Raw genomic sequence first — 19287 nt, 5'->3', positions numbered from 1 at the left:
TGGCCCAGTTACCGAGATATCGGCTCACTCCTATTTTCTTGTAAAATTTTGGATGTGTTCATATGAGAAGGTGGGCCAGCCCGGTTACCGATATCTCGGTTTCTGCAACCGAGATCTCGACAACCGGGAAGAATATTTTCCCATATGAACGCTCCAGCCCGGCCGCCGGGACGCACCTTTTTTTGAGAAAATAGCTTCCCTTTCGTAACTGGGTGGTCAAAATGGCTTAATTTTGCCTTGTTTCTATTTCCACTTCAGAAATATGCGAATTAGCTTTATACATAAAGTTACATGGGTCAATAAAGCTACGATAGTCGCGAAAGATGCAACTTTATGTGTCGCCATTTTGCCTTCGTTTCTTGAATTTTATCCCCGTCAACCGGGCTAAAATTTTCCATATGAACAGAGGTCAAAATCCGTCCTGGTAACTGAGACAGCTCGTAAACCGGGCTCATGTGAAGAGGCCCTCAGTAGTTTAACGCATTGAAGATTTGCGGAGAGGAGAGTTCAACGGAAGAAATAGTGCAAAACATAAACGAATTGTGGTCAGGTATTCTTAAGTTGCTTCAAAATGTGATTTATTTTTCATAGGATAGCCAATACTTTCCAAAGCAATTTTTGCAAAGAGGATTTTTTGGTGCTCGGCACCTTAGCAACGGTCCGCCATCCTTAGCAACGCGAAATGACGATAAATTAATGATATCATTACTCTCTGAGACTCTGTTGACTTTTTAATGTATTTGCCTATTTCTGCAATCTTATATTAAAATATTTTTTTTCTTCCCCCACAAGGTCGCTTCCTTTTCCTTTGAATTACTTCTTTACAAATTTGTTTGTAAACTCTTTGTAAATTTTTACTTTAGATTAAGCATTAAAAATTCGACTTTTGGGGTTCCCAGTTCCATATAGTTCGATTCCGAAAGAAAAAAGAAAATGGAAAAAAGGAAAATAGCGCAGATTCCCCATTCAAATTGTAGTAAAAAATTCTTCACTACCTGAAGATATTTTAAGGGAAAAAAATAAGCAAATAAACAACAAACAAGGACAAAAACTTAGCGTGCACTCACGCGCACAGGAGAGAGAGCGCGGAATACGTTATTTGCGAGAGGACTGGATTAGTAAGGGACGGACCATTATTTTCTTGAAGGGGGGGATGAAAAAATTTTTTCTGCAAACTTGTTTTTTAGTTTATGCACCTCTGCAAACATTTTTTTCGAAATTCTTACTATTTTTTGTTATACATATCGTTTTTGCAAACAATTTTTTTTTTCAATATTTTTCATCCCCCCCCCCCCTCCAAAAAAATAATGGTCCGTCCCTAAGTGTTTTTTTTTTCGTCACCAGGTTCTTTTGTAGAGGTAATCGCACGGGGCCGAGTAAAATTAATGACTAATATCACGCGTGTTTTAGCGCGACTCGGGCAATTTCTGCAACTTCTAAAAACACAATCGATATTTTATCCTTAATTTTACGAGGAAACATGTGATTACTTGTTTACGACATAGAGACAATTTTTTTTTGGAAATTCTTCAAAGTGCGAAGCTAATTTTAGCCGGCGGAACGAAGATGCCTTCGTAACTGAAATCACACAGATAAACGACTAGCCTGAATTTCAGACATCGCCTAATCAGGGATGTCTGAAATTCAGGCTAATAAACGACAAGATCAAGCACAGGCGGCCCAGACGTTGTGTTCGATTTAGGTGATTATAAGACAATGTATGAGAATACTTTGAAAATTGCTCTAAATAGTACTTGTATAAAAGATTTGAATAAAAATGTCTTACCTGAAGTTTATCTTGCGTTATTTTGAACGCAAGATAAACATCAGGTAAGATATTTTTATTCAAATATTCATAAAGTACTATTTAGAGAATTTTAAATATTCTCATACATTGTTTTATAATCACCTTCGAAATTGGCCTGTGGATCAAGCAAATCCTTTCGCTCAGAACAAAATAACGTCGACGTTGAGCTTATGTAAGCTTAATTCTGAATGTAAGAAAAAAAAAAACTTTTCGCTGTAAGATGTTGGCACGCTAATCCTCGGACATCGATAAACAGCTAATGATGAGTCCAAACAATTTCTCCTGTTTAAATATGGCCATCTGCTTTTTCTGGACGAACTCTGTGCTCTCTTTTCTAGTCAGGTGGCATGTTGTTAACCCGCATTTGACAGAAGTGAAACGAAGAAGTCGGTTGGCCGCCATGAATGAATTTCGTCGCGAACTCACCAAGCGTCTAGTTGATATAAGTTTTCTAGTTTTCGACCCCCCCCCCCCCCCCTTTCAGTTTTTAGTGGAAGTAATCATCTGTTACCTGAGATTCAGCTTTCTGTATTTCGTTTCAAGCTCCTCACCCGGTTTTCATTCCTTTTTCCTCAAATACCTCGATGTGGAAACTGAAGTCAAATTCCGAAGCGACGTACCTGCGAGCGTTGTGTTTAAACTTGAAATTCTGCTCAAAATCCCGCCGTCAAGAAACCATGCAAGTGTGGCGCGCTCTAGAAACGAGGATTTTTTTTGCTCATCCAATCAGGATCACGGTTTCGAGTGTTTACACGGAACGGAACCTCTCACTCACTCACTCACTGCCCATTGTGCCCACTGGCACGTAGGGCAGCAACAAGGTCCTCCACTGCTGTCTGTCTTTGGCCAGCTGTTGGATGGTGTTCCAGCTTTGGTTTAAGCCCCTCAATTCTGTCTCTACTGTACGTCGCCATGTATTCTTGGGCCTGCCACGTTTGCGCTTTCCTGAACGGAACCTATTTAACCGTTTTTATCTACTGTATAAGCAAGCGCTGCGTTCCATACGAGGTTCACCATGTTTACTCTTCGCGAGCCAGCCAATTCTTACCAAATTACGTTACCGCTTTCAAATCGATTCGGTTTCGCCGTCTACACGACCAACGAAACCGTATTGTTTTGAAAACGCTCCACTTGTGACAGCGTTTTCAAAACGACCCGGTTTCAGTGGTGGTCTCGATCGGCGCCGTGTAAACGAAAGGCGTAACTGCATCGAGAGCGATGCGGTTACAAATGAAACCGCGTCCGTGTAAACAGTAAAATGCCCTCTGTCTCAGCCAATCAGAATTCAGTGATTTTGCCCTCTATGTTATAAAAGCCGTAAAATCCAAGATTAGAAAATCGTGACAAATGAAAGTCTTTGTGAGCAAGAGCTGAGTTACAAGCATTGATTCCGTGTCTAGTAGACTTGTATTGTCAGCTAAGCTGGCTGAACTGACATGAAAAGAATTTTATCCTCGGGAGTTCAAGGAATTTTGATGAATAGGCTTGTATCGAAAGTGCTCCTAAAAAAGCATTAAATGCTAAAAGAAGTGCTCGTTTTTGCCCAAAAAGTGCTAAAAAATGATAATTTTTTTAAAAAGTGCTCGTGGGTTACATAATAATGCTCACTTTTTTCCGATCTTTTTAAACATAGAATATTATATTTTTCAGATTTTCAGTTAGATTTTTTAACAATAAAATATAACGATCAATGTTTGATGTCAGAATACGCTCTCGAGCTATCTCTGCCTTCGCTGGCTGACTTCCATTGTTCCTTGATGACAACGTGGACGACGTCATCATGGAAGGAGTGTGATGGACTGGGTTTCTAGAAGGCAATCACTGACGTATCAAACCGATCAAACCTATTCCCCAGGCCTCCTCGGCTCCTTTGACTGAAATGAGGGCATAATGCATCTTTGGACGCCATAAATGAAGTCAGATTGCGCTTTTTAACACAAAATTATACAAAAAATCAGTCAGAAATCCAAAATAATGCTAGCAGTGCTTTTTTAGATAAAATGTAAAAAAAATGCTCGCAAAGCCAAGAATTGCCAAAAAAGTGCTAGCACTTTCGGTAAGAGCCTATTGATGAAGCGATCCGCCGATCCAGCCTAGAACTGTCGAAATACTATTTTGTAAACCCTCTCCATCTAGAATAAAACACCCCCGTAAGGCAGTGTACAAGTTTCTTCTAAAATTTAGCTTATGTAAGGATTTGCATGTAAGCTTGTTTTTTTGGTTGTTTTTTATTCATTTATTAATTTATTTTATTTGTCACAACGCTTAAGTCATTTAAAAAAAACTAAAAAGGTATACCGTTTAATCAAATTATGTTTTTGTTAATATTGTTGTAAAAAAATGACAGGTTAATAAAGCTCCATGAAGAGCTTAATGATAAAAAAACGCGAAATTATTATTATTATTATTATATTATTATTATTATTATTATTATTATTATTATTATTATTATTTCGCTTTTTTATCATTAAGCTATATTCATTCAAAATATTTCCAAAAAAATAGCTATTTTTTTTCGTTCTTGACTTTTTTCGCCGCCCCACAAACTAAATGTAAGTGAGTGCCCCTTTTAGGGGTGGTGGCTATACCTATTTGATTATTACCTAAGCAACTTTTTTCTGCTAAGGTTCGGCAGATTTCTATTCAAACATCAACAATATAGTTTGGTGCAACCCATCAAAATAGAAATAGCATATGTTTGGATTGCTTTTTTTGTTGTACATTGTTGTGTGGACAACAGTATACTGAAGGAGTTCCAAAAATCGCACTTCTGGACATTTTTTGGTCAGTTATGTGCTAAATAAGCTCCAACTTACTTAAAACACCACTTTGAAGGCACCCCTTTCTTTCCAATACCATTGGTAGTTTTGACATCTTTTGCTTGGGCATTCACAAAAGTCAAAGTTTAGACATAAAAAGTGCTCTCACCCGGCTACCACTTAAGAACTTTTGTTTTTTCTTTTCTTTTCACTTTTCCTGTTTTCTCTTTACCCTTTCTTTTTCTCGTTTAATTTTGCTGCGTTTGTTGGCCTTCTAGTAGGGGTATCAAATGGTCTTTGCAAGCATTTGCGAGCATGCGAGCACAGCGTTTTTCTTGCGAGCACGAGCATTGACAAAAGTTAGCCTAGCGAGCAACGAGCACTTTTCAAAAAGTTACCTCCACTAAAAACTGAGCATGCAAGCACTTGTAAAAAACATGCGACCATGAGCAAACGAGCACCCACTAAATTTTTGCGAGCATTCCGAGCAGAAGCCTAATTTTGCGAGCACTGCAAAATTTTGATGGACCATCCCTTCTAATAGGCTTGCTTCTTGTACCAAAGTTTTACGTGAGGCAGAAAGTTAATCTATGCATTTTCCTGCATATTGTAGACAACATTAACAAAATCACAGCGATCTAGGTATAATTGGAAAGATCTTTTCCTTCTACAAATTTTACGCATAAGCCGGTCAAAGATAATGACGTCAGAAGTGGAACAAAGTTCAACGCTTGTCGTGGTCACTTAATTATGGCTGTCACAGGTGAATGGGTTAATAAATAGATTCTTTTAATGTAAAAACAATTTGCGTGTTTTTTCGACGTGATTTTCCAGGGAAATGGATGAAAGAATGAAGATTTTTAATTTTGTAAATGAAGAGCAAGCAGAGAAAGCTAAGAAGTGTTTCTCGATGATTCAAGTAGAGGTATGTCAACATTTTTACACACTGGATAAAATAATTGGGAAATTCTTTAAGTGCTTTGACAAAGATTTGTCGAAACTGTCACTTATTACACAGACTGAGAAGCTGTTTGTTTTTGAATTAATACACTGAACTAGCTGCTGATAATTTAAAATACTGTGCATTCAAAATAACATACTCCATTCCAGGGGTTGTCTTTTTAATGGATATCCCATTCAAGATCTGGAACCCATATATCACAACCCTGTTGGGTGGCACATACATGTACAGATATTTTTTGCAGAGTGCCCGTCTCCTTACCCTGAAAGGGACAATATTCAAGTGCCATTGTATGCCTTGATTGACTGATGCCAGTATTTTAAGTAATGTTTAAGAAATGAGCAGCAGTGTTTTATCAAGTTTAAAACACGAGGCGCAGCCGACTGTTTTAGACTTGATAAAACACGAACTTCGAATTTATTAAACGGCTTAAAAATCTTCTGATGTAGATCAACTTATTCTTGCACTAATATTTAGATTTGGGGTTATTTTGGCCTAGAAAATTAGACGTAAAGTCTAGCCGTTTTTTATCAGATATAAAGACACTCATTAAACATTAATTTCTTTTGTATTTTCTTTATGAATTATTAATGACTTTTTTAATAAGACCAAATAAGGGAGAGCTGAAAGCCCCCCCCCCCCTTCCCCCCAAAGAATACTGATGTGTGTTGTTTTACCTTCAATTATTTGGTTTGGTATTTAAATCTTTTTGCAGTATATGGCTTTAAAAAACGCCTACCAAAACAGTTGCCACCAAATCCAGGTTAGCAATGTAGAGTTGTTTTTTAACTTGATTTAGTGGAATTCTTGTAAACATTATTAAGAAGGGCTGACTGTGTTAGGGCCAAGAGAGATACCCTTTGGTGATCATTTCAAAAAATCATATTTAGAAGTTCTAATTGACGTTTTTTTATTTTCAAATATTACAAAATGTAGAAAAGTGCAGTTTTCATTGCGATCAAAGGCCCAAAATAAGATGCGATGACGAAGCTCTGGAAGTCTTAAAATTACTTCAGGTGCTATTAAACTTTACACAACATTCTTCACCTGTAAAAAAAAAAATAAAAAAAAGATTGCTTTATAAAAAGGTTTGCAAAATCACATTATCAATGAGAGGTGAAGAATGATAAGTAACAGTTGTTTCACTTTTGTACAAGTTTGACAGCAATTGAAGTTATTTTAAGACTTTGCCGAAGCTTCCTTCTTATTTTATCCATTTCATCGGAAGGAAAACTGCATTTTGACTGCGTTTTCAGATTTTTGCAAATTTCCGAAAAATAAAAAAGCACTGGAACTTCTAAATATGATTTGCAAAAATGTATCACAATAGGTTATCTTTGGGCAAAATATGAGCAATTTACGAAATGGGTCACTGACGGAGCGTTCTGGGTTCCTACAGTCAGAGAAGTCAGAGGTTTTGAGCCATTTTTGAGCCATTTCATTGAATTGCAGTTGTTTCGCTTACGAGCTGAAATCATCCTTTGCTGGTGTTAAAAGAACGCGAAATACCGGTATTCTAGGTCGTACTTTAACGGATAACTAATGCCCGTTAGGGAAACGACTTTAGACGTAGGCAGATCGACCTAAGTCGTTATCGAACGGGTCGTTATCAGAACCACTCGTGGACAAAACGACCGGTTACCATTTTATCACACAAGCCACACATTTTATTTGATGGATGTTGTATGTTTTGTTTTTTAGCCTTTTCTGGTTTGCTTATTTCATTATACAGGTGCTAATGCAAACGAATAATAATCTTCAAAAGTAAGTAACATTTGTCCTGGATTAATTCTGGTATATTTATACTTAGTAAATTAAACCTTTTAAGGCGGCTGCTGTATTGGAGGAAAATGCCCGAGGCTGAAAGATTGTCCGAAAAATGAACAGTTGGCCGAGAAGCAAAGCTTCAAGGAAAACTGTGAAATTTTGAGGAAAACTTTTAACCCAAGGGCCAAGGGCATTATTCTCCAATGAACCATCAAGCCAGAAAGAGTTACATTTTTTCTCTCTCCTAACACTCCAATTAATTTCTTTAACACACTTTATCGCCGGTATAAAGGAAAAACGTACAGTGATAATCCCGGTGTAACTGCGATTGAAACAAATGCAAGTTGATTGGTTTAATTAATTTTTGCGTTCGACGGTAGGAGAACGCATCCTAATCTTTTGGTGACCTGTGGTCCCGCGGCTGTCCTGTGAGCGCGCAAGTCGTTCTATGTATGTATGTATGTCGGTATGTGGCAGGATGGCCTCGATCTCATGTGAGAAGACATTAGAAAGCAATTAATTGTGTCACATCAACAAGAACAATGACATTAAGCCATAAAGACAGCGCGCGCAAAAACAATTCAATTAAGCAGTTACCTGCTAAATACCGCTAGGCTGTTTGTGTTTGACGGTAGCAGTACGCATCCTAATCTTGTGGTGACCTGTGGTCCCGTGCGCTGTTGGATTGATATTGTTTCGCTATAGTTTCAAGTGATGTTGGACGCGTACTTTATGTTGCGCGCGGTCGTTTTAAATTTAGATGACAATATAAACACTCGTGTAACTCGGTTTACATTTGCTAACCTTATCTAGCATACATATTTTGGGTCGAACGCACTCCCTTAATCTCTGTACCAGTTTTAACACTGTGATTTGACTAAAAAGTTACAGCTGAAAAGGTGACTCTTAGTTGATTTGTTTTGTACTTGTCTTTAAAATTGGGCAACAAGTATCAAATTGGACGGTCATGGATGTAGACATTTTATACCAAAAGAATTGGAGTAACTTTATTTTCGCTTTGAAATACCCAGATTGTTTTTGCATCTTTGATTGAATCATCCTACATTTGATTGTTAATAAAGTGTACAAAGGACTCGCTTACTGTCCTTTGCATCAGAGCTCGTCACTTAAGGGCTCACCCATATTTTATGTTTCTTTTTTACAGAAACCTGGAAGCAGTTGAGGCCCAACTACAAGAGCTAAAAGTACGTGTAAAGTGCGAAAGGATCAAAATTGTTTTCTTACGAAGTTAATAAGTGAAATTACCTTGAGTAAACAATAACGTCATTACTCCGTAACTTGGCTTTTAAATGTGATTTTAGCACAAATATTTCACTGTTTTATAGACAAGTCCATTTTCCAGAAAACAGCTTCATTTCATTGTTTGCCTCCCGGCAGACAGTAACTAATTTACATAATGTGGAAACCATCTTTTAATTGCTTTTAGTTAAATATTTTATCTCACTTTTATAAATTTCTTATCATTTTGTAAACGCCTTAGTACATCTTTTGTATTTGTATAAGTTACCTTATTACTTTTTTTGTTTTACAGTTATTTACATATTTGAATAGTTATCTCCATGGCAAGTCATCCACCTAACTGTAGTCTTTTTCATGCTTTTCAGTTTACAAGCGATCTCAACCTCGAGCTGGAGCTTAACGAAAAGGATATCTTAGCTGAGTAAGTGGCATTTTCTCCTTGACATTGGGTTTATACTCTGACTTTCAATTTCCGAAATTGAGCAAAAACCCATAAGGGTTGAAACTTGTAACTGATCCTTATGATTTGTTTCGTACAAAGTCTTTGCATATTAATTCATTGCCATCAAGTATTACTTGTATATTTGGAAAATCAAACTTAGCCAATCAAAATTGCAATATTTAGATCAAACTTACGAAAATGACTTTGTGTGTATCATTACGTGTATAAGGAATTTGCATACAAATCCTTCATTTTTCTAGAAAATTAGGCAAAACTGAATATTCAAACACTGTGAACTCCTTGCTACAGTATGAGTTTCTGTATTGAGTTACCCAAAACTTGAGGCTATTTTATTTGTGTTGTGTAATATTTTTTATGTACCTTGATTTTTGCATCTCTTAATGCGAAGCATGATACTCAGTCACTGGAAAGATTGTTTAACCCTTTAAGACCCAATGTCAAAACATAAATTCTCTTTACTTATTTTCATATGTCGTAAAAAATGTTGTGGTTATTCATCGTGGTAGAGTACAATAATAAAGTATTATTTCGTTTGTCTCACGACGTAGTCACGTGTGATGGAGATCGCAACGATTCGACTGCATACTGCTAGTCTTCATCAGGCGATAAGGTCGACTGGTTGTGCGTTAGCTTATAAAGCACGCGGCTGCGCTGTGATTGGTTGGTTTGCAACAGCTCTGATTGGTGCATTTCGATCCTCAGTGTTCTGCATGCTGGTGTACTGTTGCTCCCTCGGCGGTCCGCAGTCGTACAGTTCTCCTGTTGTTGTGTTTTTTGATCGTGGGCATCCGTGCTTTAGGAATTTCAATTCCACTGTCCCTGTTGATATTATTAGGGTGAAGTCTTATGTGCTTATGTGAATCGCCTCTTTGACCCGGCGTGTGTACCAGTGCGAGTCACGATCAATAAACTTTACCTCATTCGAAAGCGGGTAGAGTCGGATGTCCCGGTCGTGTTCTTTGACCCTATCTTGCATAGGTCTTTCAGTCTCGCCGATGTAAACTTTGCCACATTCACAGGGAATCCTGTAAACAACGCCATCTTGCTTAGTCGAATCAACAGCGTCTTTCGGCCGTACTAGTTGTGATCGCAGTGTAGTTTCCGACTTGAAAACAGCGCGTACGCCTTGTTGTTGTAGGCAGCGGCGAAGTTACTCGGAAAGACCTTTGACATAAGGTAGAACGGCAGTAGATTTAAACTCAGCCACGGGTTCAGCACTGGTGAAGACTAGCAGTATGCAGTCGAAACGTTGCGATCTCCATCACACGTTACTACGTCGTGAGACAAACGAAATAATACTTTATTATTATTTTCATATGTTTTTTTCCATAGAATTTGCATGAGAATTTGTTTAACAATCAAATTCCTTTTTCTTTAGTGATCATTTGTCAATTCTCATAACCTGTTCTCTTGTTTATGTACTGATATTGTGAGGAGAAATTTGAGGTTGGCACTCTTGGGGCTCAATCTAACCATTGTCACTTGCAAAAACATTGTGGCATAGTTTTGTTACTTAATTAAGGTCACACTGTTTCTCTTTGTCTTCAGTACTGATAGTCTAAGAAATGAAAAGAAACAGAATAAAAGGAGAGCTTTAATTTAGCAAAACAATTGTATCGAGAAAAGCGGTTCAATTGGTGATGTCTTTTAATTAGTGATGATTTCGACCTTATTTGGTCAATTGTTAATAATAGCTTCAAGGTACCCTAGTGCCAAGAATATTTTTCCAATTACCATAAGAATAGGATATTTTAATTATCAAAGAAACTGAAAATAAGTCAATTTTTCCCCAGGAGAGGTGGCACTGTATTTTTGTTTTGGTCCTAGTGGCTACCGTAGGGTGCATGGTTGGTCTCAATAAATTATAAAAGAAAGCAATTGAACGAGGCTAGGTCAGTTGAATGTGTACACGAGAACAGCAAGACCTTGTAACACTGCATGAGTGGGCTACAATAACAATCAATCAATCCAATCCACCATTGGTGTTATGTGAAAAAAGGCTTCTAGAATGCCCAATTCAATATACCGAAGATAAATTGTTTGTGGTGTGAAAGGTTGGTGTTTGCCCTAAAAAAATGTTTCGCAGAGATTCTGATTATTAAAAAACGTTGAAAACCTTGTTTCATGATCATTAATTGGCAATAAAGATATAATCTATTGATTGACTGTCATGTGTTATTGTTTTCAATAAACGATTTTTTTTCTCTTTCGAAAATTTTGGCCGCTAGGGTGGCCAATTTGCGAACTTTTCCAGACTGTTACTAAGCCACATTTTTTTTATTTGAGCAATATTTTTTTTGTCATTATGGCCTATGAAACCACTAAGCATTTCTTTTCAACAGGGAACTAGAAAACGCCAAACGTGAGCTGGATGAGCTTAAGGTATTTGTACAATCTGTTAATAAATACTTCATTATGAGATAAACTAATGATGCCAGGATTCGAGCCAGGATCCGAGCCAGGATCCGAGCCAGGATTTGAGCCAGGATATCTGAGCTAGAATCAGAGCTAGGATCCACCGTTTTTTCAGATAGAAATCCTAACCCTATTATTAAAGCTAACCGCAAGCAATCCAAGCTAAAGTAGGCTAACCGTAATGCTATTTGGGCTAACCAGAGTGCTAGTTAGGCTAACCGTAGTGCTAGTTAGGCTAACCAGAGTGCTAGTTAGGCTAACCGAATGCTATTTAGGCTAACCGGAGTGCCATTCAGGCTAACCGGAGCGCCTAATAGTTGGTCCCATTCTTAATTATCCTTGCTCAGATCCTAGCTTGGATCCTAGCACGAATCCTGGCTCGAATCCTGGCTCGAAGTTTAGGTATCCTCACAAGCCTCCTTCATTATTATTAAAAGAGCATTGTACATGTAGACATGCAAGAAGGATCAAGCCGCACTTCTCACTTTACTATATCTATGCTTTTGATTCCTTACTTATTCATCTAAACCACATGGGGGACATTGGTACTCACAAATGACCTGCTTACAAATTTTATTTTATAAAATGTATCGAGGCTTCGAACCTCAGTTGGTAGGGCAACGCACCAGCGCAGTGGTCACGGGTTTAAATCCCGTTGAAGCCTTGAAATTTCTTTTCAGGCTAAAAATACAATTATTGCTTAAATTGATAACACACTGAGAGGATCATGTCATTGAATTTATGATTCCTTTATACTCATTGATTTTGGATGGCAGTGGCACTATTTAAACACTTAAAATTAATGTGATACGTTTAGCTATTTCACTGAATATACATGTACCAATCGTAAGTCGAAATTATTGTATATAAGTAGTTCCCGGTTAGCCTTGGAGCACAGATATATTTCTTATTGTTGGCCGTGGACATTTAATTTGGCAAGTCAACAAAATTTTATAAAAAGTAAAAATGTATGGTTAGTTAGTCAATTGGTCAATAATTAGGACACTTTTGCTTTTTTTGGATTTGTCAATGTAGCTAGCTCATTTCAGTGTAATTATAGATTGACTTACTTTATTTTTTCAATCATTTATCACCGAACAAAATGCATATTTTATTTAACGCTTGTTTGTTGTTGTTTGGAAATGCAGGTGCAGGTCTCAAACCAAAAGGCTGCACACGAAATGTAAGTAACATTTGCTCTTTTAAATGCTGTCATGGTGTGTTCTGATTTTCTGTGTCTATAAACAACATGTCAGGGACTCAAGATTTTTTCTTTGTTCCACACTCGTGACATAATAAATATTCCAACTTTATCAGAGAAAATGTTATTTCTGCAAATTCAATTAATACATGGCATTCATGATATTTATTATATACTTAAATGAAAAATCCAGGTTTTTATATTATTGTACACTGTTTTTTACTGTATTTTATGTGCTTAATTGTGTAATATTTTATTCAGCTTATTTTTTAATCTTTTTGTTTTTCTTCTTATTGTACAATCAAAATTTTCAAAAAGGGGTTTATTGTACTATGCAACAAAATTGTGTTACAATTAATTTTGTCGCTTAAAATGCCTTAAAACGCTCATTTGTATTTCTTTTTGACAGCAAATCAAGAAATGCCAAAAATAGAATGTCCCGCCTTAAGGTATGTGTATGCTTTTTTTATTAAGTAGGGGGCAATTATTCACTGAAGTGGAGGTGAATAATGGTGGATATTAACCAAGCCGCGAAGTGAGTGGCGAGGCAAATATGCACCACATTCACCGACACTGACTGTTAGCGGAAATTTGTCAAAGTCAACAGTTAGGACACTTTCGCTTTTTTGGATAAATTTGTCAATGCAGTGCATTTCAGAGCAATTATGGATTTGAATCTACTTTTTCAATGATTATCACCGAGCAAGATGTTCAGTTGGTAGAGCGCCGGACTGCTGTGCGGGAGGTCGTGGGTTCGAACCCCAGACCGGACTAACACTCAGGGTCTTAAAATAACTGAGGAGAATGTGCTGTCTTTGTAATTACATCTGCAAATGGTTAGACATTCTAGTCTTTTCGGAAAAGGACGATAAACCGTAGGTCCCGTCTCCTGTATCTCTAGTCTTATAGCAGGGGACGTTAAAGAACCCACACACTATTCGCAAAGAGTAGGGCACGAAGCTCCCGGTGTTGTGGTCCGGCCTTTACAATTGTATAGTAAATTGCAGTATGTGTAAAGCGCATTGGAACATATAGATATGAAAAATACGCTATATAAATGCATTATGATTATCATTATTTTGTTTTACGCTTGTTTGTTGTTGTTTTGAAATGCAGGTGCAGCTCTCGAATCAAAAGGCTGCACACGAAATGTAAGTAACATTTTCAAGTCGTTAACATTGACATGGGTTATTCTGATTTTCTGTGTCTATAAGAGAAAATGTGGGGACTCAGATTTTTTCCTTGTTCCTCACTGTGACATAATGAACATTGCATCTTTATCAGAAAAATTGTCATTTCTGTGAATTTAAATATACACTATTTATGATATTTATTACATACTTTTATGCCATTCATATGAAAATAAAAGAACCTCGGTAGTCTAAATTTGTTTTAAAGTACCATTTATAAGAACCTGTTTTGGCTAAATGAAAAAATCCAGGTTTTTATACGCTGATTTGTACTGTATTTTATGTGCTTTATGTAATATTTTATATAGCTTGTAATTAATTTCGGCACTTTAAAGGCCTTTAAAACGCTCATTTGTGTTTCCTTTTGATAGCAAATTAAAAAGCGCCAAAAAGAGAATAACAAACCTAAAGGTATGTGTACAATTTTTTTTTTTCATTAAATCGTATTTTAGTTTACCAGTAATATTTAAATTATTGGCAAAAACACCATTTACATTTTTTAACAGTTGTACTTGATAGCTTAACTGGTTTAGTTTGAAGCTCCGACAAAAATTCAAGTCTTGAATTTAAGTCCTGAAGTTCCTGAATGAGAAATATTTATTTCATACTTTTACCAGGCATAACTAATCGATGACATCAATGAAATCAATGAGTAATCGATGGGTAATCAGTTGATTAGTCATTGATTATTGCTGATGATCAATGAGTAATCGATGACTAATCGATAGGCCACAAAATTTTTGGGCTTCGATTAGTCATTGATTGCATTGCCACAAAATTTTTGGGCTTCGATTACTCATCGATTACTCATTGACCATCGCCAATAATCAATGACTAATCAACTGATTACCCATCGATTACTCATTGATTACCAATTGATGTCATTGATCATCGATTAGTTATGCCTGGTTTTTAATACAATATTTAACTGTTTTTGGTGTAGAATAAAGTAAACGGTGAGTAAAAACCCGCGAGTAAGAACCTAATTGTTCCTGGTTAGCCTAAACAGGTTTTTACATAAGTAATGGTTAAGTTCTAATTTTCTGAAGAAAATGGTAGGTTCTTACTCGTGAGTTTTTACTGTGCTGTTCTTATTATTACCAAGCTAATAGCACACTTTGTTTAACACTTTTTTGTTGTTGTTTCAAAATGCAGAAGCAGGTCTCAAGCCAGAACGATCGACATGAAATGTAAGTAACATTTGTCCTTAACATTGACATGGGTTATTCGGATTTTAGTGTCTACTATGAGAAATGTCGGGGACTCAGATTTTTTCTTTGTTTCATTCTCGTGACATAATGAACATTTCATCTTTATCAGATCTGCGAATTTAAACTATTCTTGGCTTTGTGTAATATGCAGCTTGTTTTCTTGTCCTTTTGTTTTTTCGTCTTACTTATTCTACTTTCGTTTGACAATTTTTTAAAGGGGAATTCATTCAGTACTTACGCACCAAAATGTGTTATAATAATTTTTTTGGCACTTTTAAGGCCTTTAAAATAAAAACGCTCATCTATTTGTGCTTTTTTGACAGTGAAATGACAAATGCCCAAAAAGAAATTTCTGAACTCAAGGTATGTGTACGCTTTTTGTCAATAAATGTTATATTTTATTTACCGGTAATATTTAGTAAGTGGCAAGAACACCATTTACTATTCAGCTCGTTTAGTTTATTTCTATTCTGAGTATTTTTTTGCCTATTTTAGTTAATTTATGTTATGCTGTAACTTATTTTCTATTTAATTTGGCAAAATAAAATGGTTGTCGTTGTTATTTACATACATTTACAGCTGCATTTGCCAGCTTAATAACAGAACTTACTAATCCCGAATGACAAATATATGTACAGCAAGTGCTAGTATTAATAGAGCAGTTTTCAATCGAGTGTCGTAAAACCAAAACCAAAGTAATTACTCTGACGAATCACAAAGGACACAGTCAATCCAGTGAACCAATCAAAACTCGAAGCAAATACATGAAGCTGGAACGAAGCACGGGAAAATGTGTGCGAGCGAGTCGCGATGGGTTTTGGTTTTAGTTCTAATTGACTGAGAAAGTGGCGCAAGATTTTTAAGCCAAGCACTAAGCGTTGTAATGCAAAACCAAAGCAAAAGCAATTTACTTTCGACACTCAAGTGAAAACCAATCTATTACATAAATTAATAATATTATTACATTATTAATATTTAACAATTATTCGCCGAAGGCGAAGTGATTATTGTTGAATAATCTCCAAGACGAAGTTTTAGTATAATTTTCAGAAGTGAATATCAAGAACTGCAAAATAATAGAAAACATGAAAACAGCAAACACATACGTGTAAACCAGTTTAATTCATCGATTGAAATCGTAATTTACACTCAAGTTTAAGCAATAAAACGGAACAAAACAAACACTACGAAAAAGATAGATATCTGGTACCTTTGTTTAATCCTTGTTGACTTCTAAGAAATTGTGTGAATCCTCTCGAAATTACTAGCTCCGGTGACAAGAGAACCAAATAATGTTTTGTCAGTCGATCTGACCGAGTCTGTATTGGCCGCGTGCGATCTCTAAAACCACCATATTTGTGATCAATTCTAATGCCTTGAAAGCCATATCTTGAAAATATTTGCGGTCCAAACTCCTTGGCAGGTAATTTGCAACATTTCTAATGATTTAAATATCCAGGACGTAAAGTTATTTAAATTTCTTTTAAATGAGAGAAATTTTCATGGCAAAGGTGACATGGCTTAGGCTCGGGCCAAACGTTTGGCCAGGACCTTAGATGTTATATGAGATGCTTGAGATGCTATATTTACCGCCTCGCATGCTAAATCATAAACCGCGCCTCTCGAAATTATACTTATATTATATATTGTATATATATATTAATACTATTATTGTCTTAGTAGTTTTTAACACAATATTTTCCTTTTTCTTGGTTTAGAATACCTCCTTCCTGAAGACGTTACAAAAAAACATTTTCCCGAACTTCTCTTTCCATAATCTTGCATACTCCTTTCTGACCCTTCAATATTAAGCAAAAGTAATTCTTTCATTTTATTTCTACTTTTTGTACCTGGCTCTATTTTTTGTTGATTTGTAACCAACTTTAATACAAAAACTACAAACTTTAATGCAAAAACAACCGGCTTATACTATGGTTTTCAACTTAATTTTTTTTGTGTAATTATCCCAGTATTTTAATCAAACAAGTCCAGCTAATATAAAATTATCATATACCCATATATTAACCTAGTAACCAATATTGATGCCAGTATCTTTCGGTATATACTACATTTTGTAACTGAAATTATGTTTTTTGAGTTATTGTCCGCTTTATTATTTGAATCAAACAAGACCAGCTTAGCAGTACAACATAAACCGTTGACGTTACTTTTTTCAATCTCAATGATAAACATTGAATTCAGTTATACTCATCTTTCGCTACTGAAATTTCTTCTTTGTGTTTTTTTTTTCTTTGTGATATCACCCAGCTTTATGATCTAACACAAACAAAATCAGCTTAGCAGTTATACTAACATATTTATTTTTACTATGTTTTATCGTAATATAAAATCTAACTGTATCTCTACCACATTTTGGGGAAAATAATACCTATTTGGTAACTGGAATTATTTTTTAGTTATTGTCCGTTTATTATTTGAATCAAGGAAGACCAGCTTAGCAGAACGATATAAACTTGCAACTGTAATTTATTATTCCCAATGATCATCATTGAATTCAGTTATTCTCATCTTTTGTTACTGGAATTTCTTCTTTGTGTTATTTTTTCTTTGTGCTATCATCCAGTTTGATGATTTGATGGGTTATTTTTAACTGAAATTATTTTTTTGGGTTATTGTCCGTTTTTTTTATATCAAACAAGTCCAGCTAGCAAAACAATTATTTTTTTGTGTTATTTTTTGTTGATTTAAATCAAACAAAACCAGCTTAGCAGTTATATTAACAGATTTATTTAAACTATTTTTTATCGTAATCAAAAATCTTTCTGTATCTCTACCACATTTTGGGAAAAATTAGTACTTTTTTAAACTGAAATTTATGTTTGTTAGTTATTCTCAGGTTTATTATTGATGCGAAGTCTCAGCGTAGCAACACACTATTTGTGACTGTCCGCGTGGGGCCTGGGCGCTTTATATATAGACACGATTTTCCACTTTTTCGCTGGCGATGATTTTAAGTACATGTAGTACGTACGATCAGCGGCATGTAAACTGGAAGCTGCGTTTGCGTTTGCGATGTCCTTTTCACTAAAGAGCAAGAAGTTATCATCCATTTTTATGATTTAAATCAAACAAAACCAGCTTAGCAGTTATACAAGCAGATTAATTTTTTTTCCAATCAGTGATTCATATTTGGAATTCTAATATTTGGATTAACATTTTTCGTATATTTCTTCTTCAATGGATTATGTACCATCAAGTTGATCATTCATTACCTGTTGTTGTTTTTTACCTTTTTAACATGTTTTCTTGCAGTGCGTTTTAGTAATTTTAGGCCAATTAGCTCTACCATGTATACATTAGAGGGGTAAAAATTCGAATAGACCCGACCCAAACTAAACTCAAACCAAGCTCTGGGCTATCCCATACTTCATCCTTACCCTTAACTTTAAACCCTATTTTTTAAGATCCCTTTCCCATAGTCCTGTGCTATCCCACACTTAATCCTTACCCTTAACTTCAAACTCTCTTTTTTACGATCCCTTCCCCATAGCCCTGGGATATCCCACACTTAATCATTACTCTTAACTTTAAACTCTCTTTTTTTACGATCCCTTACCCATAGCCCTGGGCTATCCCACACTTAATCCTTACCCTTAACTTCAAACTCTTTTTTTAGATCCCTCCCCCCTAACCCTGGGCCATCCCACACTTAATCCTTACCCTTAACTTCAAACTTTTTTTTTTTTTAAGATCCCTTCCCCCTAGCCCTGGGCTATCCCACACTTAATCCTTACCCTTAACTTCAAACTCTTTTTTTTTTTAAGATCCCTTCCCCATAGCCCTGGGCTATTCCACGCTTAATCCTTACCCTTAACTTCAAACTCTATTTTTTACGATACCTTCCCCCTAGCCCTGGGCTATTCCACGCTTAATCCTCACCCTTAACTTCAAACTCTATTTTTTACGATACCTTCCCCATAGCCCTGGGCTATTCCACGCTTAATCCTTACCCTTTACTTTAAACTCTATTTTTTACGATACCTTCCCCCTAGCCCTGGGCTATCTTATACTTAATCCTTACCCTTTACTTTAAACTATATTTTTTTTACGATCCCTTCCCCATAGCCCTGGGCTATCCCATACTTAATCCTCACCCTTAACTCCAAACTCTATTTTTTTAAGATCCCTTCCCCATAGCCCTAGGCTATCCCATACTTACCCCACTGGCACCTGGAGAGTTTTGGGGGGAAAAGGCGTATGGCTTGGACAGTTTTGACATTTTCTGGTCAGTT

At 36.1% G+C, this 19287-nt stretch overlaps 1 protein-coding gene across 2 annotated transcripts in view; it reads left to right on the top strand.

Moving 5' to 3' along the window:
- The window catches only part of LOC144650258 (uncharacterized), a 17899-nt gene extending 287 nt beyond the window's left edge, over nucleotides 1-17612 (top strand). Inside the window, exons 1-14 of one of the 2 annotated variants that reach the window (XM_078509928.1) lie at nucleotides 4945-5208; nucleotides 5401-5491; nucleotides 6243-6290; nucleotides 7260-7291; nucleotides 8460-8499; nucleotides 8920-8975; nucleotides 11360-11399; nucleotides 12581-12615; nucleotides 13043-13082; nucleotides 13750-13784; nucleotides 14195-14234; nucleotides 14979-15013; nucleotides 15358-15397; nucleotides 16753-17612. In XM_078509928.1, coding sequence (XP_078366054.1) covers nucleotides 5405-5491; nucleotides 6243-6290; nucleotides 7260-7291; nucleotides 8460-8499; nucleotides 8920-8975; nucleotides 11360-11399; nucleotides 12581-12615; nucleotides 13043-13082; nucleotides 13750-13784; nucleotides 14195-14234; nucleotides 14979-15013; nucleotides 15358-15397; nucleotides 16753-16845 — 621 coding nt within the window. In that variant the 5' untranslated portion in view covers nucleotides 4945-5208; nucleotides 5401-5404 and the 3' untranslated portion in view covers nucleotides 16846-17612. Of the gene's footprint in view, nucleotides 1-4944; nucleotides 5209-5400; nucleotides 5492-6242; nucleotides 6291-7259; nucleotides 7292-8459; nucleotides 8500-8919; nucleotides 8976-11359; nucleotides 11400-12580; nucleotides 12616-13042; nucleotides 13083-13749; nucleotides 13785-14194; nucleotides 14235-14978; nucleotides 15014-15357; nucleotides 15398-16752 lie in introns of those variants that run through there. The other variant, XM_078509927.1, reaches the window with a different exon arrangement.
- The last annotated feature ends 1675 nt before the right edge of the window (nucleotides 17613-19287 follow it).

The sequence above is a fragment of the Oculina patagonica genome, chromosome 4, assembly GCF_052425735.1.
Source record: "Oculina patagonica isolate OP01 chromosome 4, crgOcupat, whole genome shotgun sequence".
NCBI lineage: Eukaryota > Metazoa > Cnidaria > Anthozoa > Scleractinia > Oculinidae > Oculina > Oculina patagonica.
The sequence above is the reverse complement of the archived record's forward strand: the minus strand, read 5'-3'. Positions and strand labels throughout refer to the sequence as shown.